The sequence below is a fragment of the Melanaphis sacchari genome, unplaced genomic scaffold (assembly GCF_002803265.2).
Source record: "Melanaphis sacchari strain LSU unplaced genomic scaffold, SCAv2.0 Contig0_pilon_pilon, whole genome shotgun sequence".
Classification (NCBI taxonomy): domain Eukaryota; kingdom Metazoa; phylum Arthropoda; class Insecta; order Hemiptera; family Aphididae; genus Melanaphis; species Melanaphis sacchari.
In genome coordinates this window covers 7,929,971-7,940,979 of record NW_020270366.1, presented here as the reverse complement: position 1 = coordinate 7,940,979, position 11,009 = coordinate 7,929,971, and the positions used below count along the sequence as shown (strand labels likewise).

The following is an 11,009-nucleotide window of genomic DNA, read 5'->3' as shown; positions in this document are numbered from 1 at the left end:
CAAATTTAAAATATACTGCTATTATTAATTTTATTTTAACAACAGTTTGTTTATTATAAACCCGTTTAATGAATGTAAAAATAGTGATATTAAAGTGTCGAGTAAAAATAATTTATAATATTCAAATAAAAATTATGGTTTAAACAGTTTTAATATATCTTGGAAATTAAAAAGTTTACTTTTACATTCCTCCAGCTATAAACAAGAATCGTATAATTATTATAAATAGATCAGATATAGTTGAATTATTGGTATGTTGAAATTTCAACCAATGTGATGAATATATTTCATCATTTATCGTCTTTATTATTGAAATATAACATCTGGTAGAACTATGCACTTTTGGCAAGTTGTTGTTTAGTTAAATGTAATTGGTCACTGGTCAGTAAAGGTCACAATAGATATTCAATGAAATTAAGTATATTATAAGGTATAATAATATGTGAATGTACATAAAAATTAAAAATCCTCAAGATCTACATTTTCTGTGTGACTTAATTTCTGGTAAATGTTAATTACAGCAACAATATAATTTTTATAATTTTTACATGCACAATGAATGCACTTAAGTTTGATTAGCAGATACTTTATCAGTAATACAAACTGAAATTTTCCCAGGGGCAGAGATATCATTTCAGATTTTTTAGGGTATGCGAGGTTTTAAGCAGGCCATTTTGAAATTTTACCAGGTTATTTAAAAATAGATATATGTTTATATACATAATCCTACTTTCAATTATTTCCATACATCGCATATACTGAATTATTACATCAATATAAATAAAAAAAATCAATTTAAAAACTACGTAAAGTATAATAAATAATTAAAAATCATAAAATTCGTAATTGAAAGCATACCAATATTGATAAATATAAAAATAAAAATAAAAACACCATCAAAAAGATTTAATTTTGAACATTATCTCGGCATGGCGAAGGTTAATTAATACTGTTTTAAAAGTAAAGGGTGCAACTGGACTTCCTGATCCCCCCCTCCAAATGATGCTTCTGCATTAGATGAGATGCCAGAAAATAATGAGCATAAAAATATTAAAGATATACAATTCTCTTTCCTTTTTCAGCCTACAGTCACCTGTTAATTTTTTTTTTTTGTTAAAAATCTAATAATTCCTCTTTTTTTAAAGTGTAAGATGTTTGTAAATTTTGTTTGAAACAAGCTAAAATATTTAGTGGGATGTCGCTCTACTTTTTAATATAATTATTTATTTGATTTTCGAATAATTTACTACAAAAGGTCTCGAAAAACCGTTTTTTTTTTTTTGTGAAAACCACATTTGATGCAAAATTCAAGCGTTAGCGAAGGAATAAGTTTTGAATAAGTTTTATTTAATCTATATTCACCATTAGAATTAGGGAACTATATAATATATATATATATATTTCACTTCTATACAATATACATATATTATCATTATATTTTAAATTTATTTTAACTCATTATCAGTGATAAAAGATTATTACTTGATATAAATTCTTGAATAAAGTTCAACTGTGGAGGTACAGATGTGAGGAATAACTATCCTGGTCATGTCATCATCAAACGTAATAACAATAAAATAAAATACATGGTAATAGAATGTAAGATGAATGTTATAAGTGATTTTTGATTTAAGGTAGATATTAGTTATTATTTATTAGAATAATCGTTGGTTAATAATTATATAACTAAATTATTTTTGCATACTTAAAATAGATTGGTAGTATTATAATTTATAATCGTACTTATTATACTTTAGACGGCGTACGTTTATGCAATTTAATTTAATCTATTTTTAAAATATTGTTGTCTTTTCTTAATTTTATAATTAGTTTGAATTTATAAAATGATATTACTTATTAGTTATTACTTAATGGAATAGTTGTAATACGTGAGTTAGTTTATGAAAAAGAAACTAAAAAAAGGGAATACCTTTAAGAACAATGAAATTAGAACATAAAAATACAATTTTTAAACTTCTGAAAAGCTACTAGTCCTAGTATACGCTACAATTAAAATTTGAATTTATTATTTATTTATTGTAGCCAAAAATTATCAATAACAGTATATGAAGTATTATAGACCAAGCAAATATTGGTACACATATATTTGGTTTTCTTAGCTTAATCCAAAGATAAAGATAATTTGCTCAAAAAAGTGCATAATAGAAGTACCTACCAACTGATTCACTAATCTTCGTTTACTATAGTAAACAAAATTAATTTTAATAAATGTTTAACGATTTGTTCCTTATTTATATTGAACTGATTCTGATAAAGGAAAATCCAGTACCATCAATTACTTAATTTGGCATACAGTTATCGAGTTCGAAGTTCGAACTATTCGTTTGTTAATGTATTCATAAACAAGGTACTTTAGTTTTTTAATTTTGTAAGATGGAATTATATAAATTTGATTATATTAAGTATTATAATAGTGAAATTATTTTGACTTAGGAAAACAGACCTATACAGCTAGTATGGCTGATAAGTACTCCTATTATAAATATTTAATACATTTTGGTCAGCCAACGTATCTGTTTTATTTTTAACCTATTCGGTCAACGACTAGTATTATTATGTCTTGAGATAGTAAAACTATTTGTCTTAAATTCTACATCATTACACATTCAGTAAGTAATAATGATACACATGCGCGCGTTGTCTGTCTGTAATGTTTTGCTTATTATGAAAATAACAACTCGTACGTTTTCGACGTTAAAAATTACAAATTGTAATTAACATGAGTGATAACAAATAAATAAAATATTAAAATTATACAATAATAATAGTAATAATTGTAAATAATAGTAAATAATTATATTAATAATAAATAAATAAATAATACAAAACAGTTCTGTAGTACAATGTTATATAAATATACGTCTTAAGTATTAAAAAAATAATAATAATAATGGTGGATTTTCCACACAGGAAATAGAAAATATCATACCCAATAATACAAAATATAACGATCATATATTTATTAACTCTTTGGTTGCATTCAACTACTATTAATTTATAATAGTGATCGATGCTGGAATTTATAATATTATATAATAAGAATATATAAGAATATACCTAATATAATAATATTACGCGTGTACTTAAATCATATCGAAACGGAAAGGTGCAAAGTCCGCAAAAATATAAATAATACCACCACTTATTTTCAATAGTTAATAATTGTTTATAATATATAATTATGATTATAAAAATATAGTATATTTACTCCTACGCACATATAATATAATATACGTATGTTAGCACTTTATAATTCCATGTAATCACATATATATTTTATCTAGGTAACTATTACACGTAATCAATAATAATAAAAATAAAATAAGAATATTAATAACAGTAAAATAATAATAAAGTAATATATATTATCGGTGTAAAAATGTTTCGTCCGAATCTATCACACGCTCGGGAAGGTGGTGGCAGCGTTAAAGTATTATAACACTATCACATAATATCGAAGACTTTGTTTCATTGCATACGCGTGTAATGTATACATGTTTTTTTTATTTTATTAAATCAACCGTAAAAAACTAACATAATAATATTTCGATGTTTAAAAATCGGACTTTGGTTGGTGGGCGTGAAAAAAAAATCAACGGTAGGTATACACATATAATATCAACATATACCGTGGTCGTAGTACTGATGACTTAAGTCGGGAGGTCCTCCACCTCCGCCGGAAATCAATTCTTTGTTGTAATCGAACAATTCGTCCACGCAAGACGTGTAAACGTTACCAACACCCCCGACGCCAACAATCGGATAGTGGCCAGTGGCCATGGACGCGGCCGTCGTAGTGGTCGGCCGGTGATACACGTCAGCAGGTTGGTTGGCCACCGATGGAACCGAGACGTAACTACTGCCGCCGTTGAACATGGTGTCTTTAAGTACCGGTGGGTCAACGGCTACGCGGCCGTGATGACGATAAGGGCCGTTTGCATATGATTCCACCGTATACTGCTCTTGTAGCTGTTGCTGGTGTTGTGATTGATGCTGGTGGTGTTGTTGCTGTTGATGTTGGTGGGAGAGCCTTTTCGCACAAGGGTGCGCCGAGAGCATCTTCATCAGTTCGTTTCGCTGCGTCTCCAGCTCTTGGATCTGTGATTTGAGGTCGTAGTTTTTCGTCTCCAACACGTTCGATTCCTGTGAACGTATACAATAGTCGTGATGAGTTATAGACAAATTATACTTATTATGTAAACACGTGCTACGGTTTTAAAATACCAAAATTGCATGTAATATAGCTTTGGAAACACTTTGTGAAAAATCGTAGTTTCCGATAATAATTTTATCTTAAAACTGCAAAATTACTATAAAAAAAATAATATGCACCATATTATTAAAACATCGGTTATTTTCACTACTGTTCCATTCGCGGATCAATATGTATACATTTCATACCTTGAATTGTGATTTGGTAAGCAAATTATTGATTCTTCAATCAAAATTTCCTATCTAATAATAGGTAAGTATTGGTATAGGCGAGTAGAACATTGCAAAACCTATTTTATAGCAGGTATATATATTATGTAACATTACATATTATACTATGTTCAAAAGATCACGATAAACTTTAAGATAAGGTATTGAGAAAATATTTAACGAAATAAAAATAAATATGATGAGAAGAATATATTTTTAATATTTTGTATAGACCTATGGAAAATGTGTAGCAACCATAGTTTTAGTATTAATTATTTATTTATTTTTTTTGTGTTTAGTATAATATACGTAATATTATAACGATCTCCAATGTTAAGATTTTGTTATAACTGCTATTTATACACCACGAACCGTAAAATATTAATATTATTATTAATGACTCCATTGTAAACGTGTTTAAATTCCCTCGATTTTAATTTTCATGATACAGTCTACAGGCTATTATATGAATTATATCATTATACCAGACGGTATATGATTGGGTTTTGAAGTATATATTTTAAAACTAACTGCGTTTTCTCAAAGAAAGTGTCCCAATCCAAGTCAATCCAAACATTCTAAACACAATTATTCGCGTAGTCACATATCCGCTAGTAATACTAATTTGAGAATATAGTATTATACTAGTGCGTCCGAAGATCCTTAGTTGAATTTCAAAGAATATTTGAAACGATAATTATATCCAACATTTTGAAGGCTACACATGTATTGCAACGGGAGTACAGTCGGAATGAATATAGTGAATTTTGAGACGTGCACAACGATTCTTGACCTTGTCTGTATTGTTTCAATCCTAAAAAAGTGACCGACTCTTATTCGACATTGCTTTCGTTGTACGTATATTATAACGCAGGAGGCTGTTTTCAGTTTCGTCAGGTATATAATTGCTCAATCGAAAACTGTTTGTCTGTTACAGCCATTTATAGGAGCACGAGACATATCATATTAGAGTTATTAGACGGTTTAATAGATAAATATGCTGTTACACTTTTCAGTCAGGGTCATATAAACGAACTTCTCATAGTTGAAGGAGGTGAAACTCGAAAAAAAATATGTAAATATGTTTTGTGTATTGACGTACTAAAATTCTTGCTAGTTGATTAAAAATTATTAAAAAAATCTGAAATCTATTTGACGAATGAATAACGATTGCCCAGTAAATTTTTTTTTATATTAAAATAATAAGTAATAGATAATAATGAACAATAATACACGTCAATACTCAATAAGTATTTCTAACATTTTTTAAGTTCTCTTATCATATTAGCCCTGAAACGAAATATGTTTAGTTCACTAATATAGATATTTAAACGTTATAGCAACACCATAAATTTATTACATAAACATTCATTTTAGTCAAAACGTTTTATGTATTTTTAACATTAAAGTATGCGATCGCAGGAAAATGAAATATTATAAATAGTGTATTCGGAGTACATACCCATCAAAGTATATATCAAAAGTTGATAAAATAAAATGTCGTTTATCAAATTATAATAATTTGTAACTGAATATTTATTTTCATCGGACGTTAGTCGTTACATAATAATAATATGTTTATTCTAATGTTATTACTAGGCTAAACAGGTTTAGTAAATTTGCGTGATTTTATTAGAGGTTTAACGAACTCCGATATACCAGTTTTATCAAGAGAACGTTTTTCTGAGAAAAAAATTACATTATCTCCTAGCCATGAGGTCGTTAGATAACATAAGTCACATGGTATTCTGACGTCCACGAACTTTTTAAATGAAAAAAATTTGTTTCACGCAAGCCTGCACCGCGACAACCAAATATTATTCTACAGCAAATAAATTTTCTAACCGAACGTTTGAAAATGAAAATATCACAATTCAAATAAACCGACGACAAATATTTAAATTGCGATTGCAGGGAAAAACGTCATTATCTAAGGAGTAGGTATGTTTTTTATTGTACGTTGTCGAATGGTTCATGCATCATGCGTAAGGTGACCGCCACGTGTGTATCAAAACTCTCGGAATAGTTATGAGTATAATATTATAGAAGGTATGTTTACTTTTATAGGTACTTCACAGAATATTTAAATAAATTTTATTATTTCTTTGGAACCCGTGTGGAGTAATATCCTAAAGAAAAGATATTAAAAGCCAATAGCTAATAATCTACAGTCACAGTTTGGCGAAGGATAATGTAATAAAAAAAAAAAAACAAAATGAATACTTCAGTACACAAATCGAACGTTTGCAGACGTGACGACGTTCGAGTTAAGGTATACGTACCTAAACACGTAAATATGTAAAAATCGGACTACGATTAAATTGTAACCCACTTCCGTGTGTAGTGTCGTGTTTCACACGTCACCGCGCTGTTATATTATACTATATTTGTACACAAACTGACTACACTCTTATATGCGTGTATACTATGCCTGACGATGTGCAAGGTTTTTTTTTTTTTTGAACACAGTAATCGAACAGTTTTCAGAACAGATAAAGATGAATGCCTGACGTTTTCAGTGCATGTGCGATGCATGTATTATGACAACGACGATAATGATAATGATAGGTAGGTACCTAATAATATTTAGTCAAAATATCAAACATATTATATATCTATTACGTATTGTTGTTGTTATTGTGTAATACATAATAAACGGTCGACTACAGATAAAAACGATGAGACGAGTCAGAGAGATTGCCTACGTTCATAATATAATCATTTGATATAGACGATAAAAAAACTTTATTATAAGTAAGTACATGTATCATAATACTATAGTTTATTCGTTTTAAAGTCAGTCGATTTGTCTTCTCCTCGAACATAATATAACTGATGGTTTCCGGCGATGCATTGGTTGCCCCTTTCTTATCCACGCACACACAATATCGATAATATGTGTATACATCGCAAGTATAGGAGGTACACTCGCTATGTGCATCTATAATAATATATATTTAATACTGTACACGCGACTTTTCACACAAGATCCTTCTCTAGCCTTATCGAGATCGTAGTTTCACGTGACATATTATAATCACGAGTGTACAAAACAATACATATATTATATATGTATATGTATATTGTATATATATATACCATGTGTGTTGTATATAATGTAATACAACTGCAGCAATCTGAAGAGATTCTATTTCCGACCAGGTCTCTATCTCTCTCTTTCTCTCGCGATTCGGCGACATTCATGTAGGCGTACAGCGCGTATACGAAATACACGACCGATACACACCAGGATTTGTGACCGTAAGGCGACATAAATTTTCACACACGCACACACACACGCACACACACACACACATACACATACACATAAATACACGGCTACCAGTACAGCTGTTACTATAACTTCTACTACTAGTTACAACTACAGCTGGCTGCTTGTGAAACAATGGACCTGGCGACGAGCCACGATCTTTACGACCCAACGCAGATTAGACGATACAATAATAACAGGGTCAATGTAATAAGAAATATCCCGTCAAAAATATTATTTTTTACGCATTCATCGTGTACTTATTGTAATAATATTGTACGCAAAGTGTATAGGTACCTACAGGTACTCACTTGCATCAGATTCGTAGTCTTTTCGCGTTTTTTCAACCGACACTTGGTCGCCGCAAATTTGTTGCGTTCCCGCCGCCGCTTCCTCCGTTCTTCATCTTCGGCCGTGAGCTGTACATACACATATAAAAAAAAAATCGTTATCATATTTACAACGCAGACTAAACACACTTATGGCACGCCACGCGTAACTTTATCACACGTTTACACGACGCGTGCACCCGAGGAGCCCGTTCATATCTTAGAGTTTCTATTATAGTTATAGTTCATAATCATAATATATTATTGTATTTATTATATACCGATAAATTACATACATTATATTAGCACGAGAAAGAATTATCGTAAACTTTTTATTGATGATAATTAACAATGTATAATAATGTTAGTGTATAATACGTAGGTATATATTCAGTACGGATTCAAAGCGATCATCTAGGATGGGCCATTAATTTATATATCACACAAATGTTTTTAATTATAAAAAATATCACATATTATTGGTTAATTTTTTGAGTATATAGAAATATATTTAATGAGAAGAGAGAGGAGGTCATGGCCACATCAATATACTACACTTCAACACAGGACGGTCCCTGACAATATAGCTATTTTCACCGAGTGTACGTATAGTGACGGATCGAATCTGAATGTTGCGATTATAATTTAAGTTTGTGTGACGTATAATACGATGCACCTATATTTATATTATAACATTATAATCGAACATATACCGTAACACTGTACGGATTATTAAACGGTTTTGAGACTGTGGCCCAAAATAATAGTCACTGCATCAGATGCATGTGACTTGTATGTTAAACATAGACGAAAACCATAATTATATTTACTATTATTATCATTATTATCCATCGTCACACAAGCACACGCGTCAATTGCATTCTTTGGGTATTTATCGTAGGCGTACATTCGAAAGTGACGTGGCAGCGTTATCATATCTATAAGAACGCGATATGTGCCGAAGAAAAAGGTCGATGGACGGAAAAAAATACTATAAAGACCGGTCGCGATATCGCGCGCGTGCGCATGAATATACTGCAATATACTGCTTACAATTTTGACTCGTGCGTGTAGAATGCGATTAATGTAATAAACAACAAATTTTTTTTTACAATAATTTATTAATTTAGACATTAAGTTAAGTATTACATTTTGCGCGCCAAAAAGTGTTATCTGAGCCAATTGCTACACCTCGTCTTATAACAATCATTCTGAACAGTAGGTGTGTTATTAAAATATGTATTATTATAATGAATCGGGATGTTCTAAGACAATAACCATATCATTTATATTGATAATTGAACGCTTACTCCTTCGCCATGCGATGATACATCATCTCCGTCGTCGTCGCCATGTGACACCTCATCGATCCGCCTCTTTCTCGCATGTCCACCGCCCGGTGACGATGCTGCCAAACCAGCCGATGCTGTCGCCGCAATGATCATTCCACACGAACCGGAAATGTTCGGTTCGCTGGTCTCCACCGGATTTCTGCCGGGGCACATCGATGTCACTGTCGCCATCACTGCGTTCTTCTGTTTGGATTGGATGGCCATCTTGAGTTCCTCCTTGATCTTAAGACTAGTGCAGAAATTCTGCGTTTTGGACGTCGGTGATACCGGGGAACACGTCGACACGGGGAAACACGTTGATACGGGAGAGCACGTTGACACGGGAGAGCACGTTGACACAGGAGAGCACGTTGATACAGGGGAACACATAGAACCGGATGAATCTTCTGACGCGTGTGACCCGGTACTGGAAAAATTTTGGAATGGGTCCACCATCAAGGACATGATCGAGTTTATCACATCGGGCGTATTCGGGATCGAACAGCTATGTGGTTGTAACGCAGCGACTGCAGCTGGACCGCCACCACTGCTTCCGGTAACCGAGTAAGACATGATAGCGAAAATAGTAAACAAATACAGTGCTTAATAACGCTGTACGGCGTTTATAGATAGTGGTGATAATAACAAAGGAATGCGGGTAGTATCCTATTTATATAGCAGGGTGACTGGTATGCTTGGTATGATCCTGAAAAATTGAAACCAATATTTTATTAATACTTATCAATTATATTATAATATTTTATGTTACAATTAATTATTTTTACAGTGATCGATCATTATTTTAAAATATATCAAATTTTGTAGGCATATATTATTTTTGGATTATTTAAGATAAATTAAATTTTAGCATTTTATATTGTTTCAACTTGTTTTTGCCTAACATACCGTATTACTAATAGGACTAGCAATTTTTATTTTTATCTAATTTATTATATTCCAATATTAAATACAATAGCTCTACTAAAAGTAATATAAATATGATATAAAAAACTCTTACAAATTTATAGTCGAACATTATTTCTCCGCTTATTATCATTTTTTGTAAGCTATAATTTATAGTTGAATTAAAATTTAACAAGTCTATTGCAGTAACCTACTCAATGATGCCATGATGTGGTTAGATTAGGTTAACACCTACTGTCTTACTATACATCAGAACATATTCTCTGGAAGATTTTTTTCCAAATGGAAACATCACATGATCGGTATAGTTTTCTTGAATGTAGTTTTATACACAAACCGATCTATAATAACAATTTTTTCTTCGTTAAAATAAGTTTATGCACTAAACAGTCATTTTAATTAAATATTCATATTAATACGTTTTTTTTTTTGTTCAACAGCTATCCCTATTAATTCTATAACAAAAATAAAAATATATAAATACTTAAAAATGAATAAGTTTTCTTTCTTAGTGATCTATGGACAAATCACAAATTATTTTATACTTCAAGCTTCGTATAGTAATTAACAACTGAATAAATTTTTAATGCTATAGTTAATATATAGCGCGACAACTATAAAAAAATTACCATATTTATGAATTTATATTGTGAGATATTTGTCGGTTTATTTTATTTTTATTGATAAAAAACGAAAATCTTATTCTACCAC

The 11,009-nt window shown here is 30.7% G+C and overlaps 1 protein-coding gene across 1 annotated transcript in view; it reads right to left on the bottom strand.

Moving 5' to 3' along the window:
- Window positions 1-3,210: 3,210 nt before the first annotated feature.
- Window positions 3,211-11,009, bottom strand: part of LOC112597250 (activating transcription factor 3) — a 28,210-nt gene continuing 20,411 nt past the window's right edge. Inside the window, exons 2-4 of the mRNA XM_025343224.1 lie at window positions 9,354-10,080; window positions 8,026-8,133; window positions 3,211-4,164 (exon numbers count right to left, since the gene is read on the bottom strand). Of these exons, the coding sequence (XP_025199009.1) occupies window positions 3,640-4,164; window positions 8,026-8,133; window positions 9,354-9,947 (1,227 nt within the window). The 5' untranslated portion in view covers window positions 9,948-10,080 and the 3' untranslated portion in view covers window positions 3,211-3,639. The remainder of the gene's footprint in view (window positions 4,165-8,025; window positions 8,134-9,353; window positions 10,081-11,009) is intronic.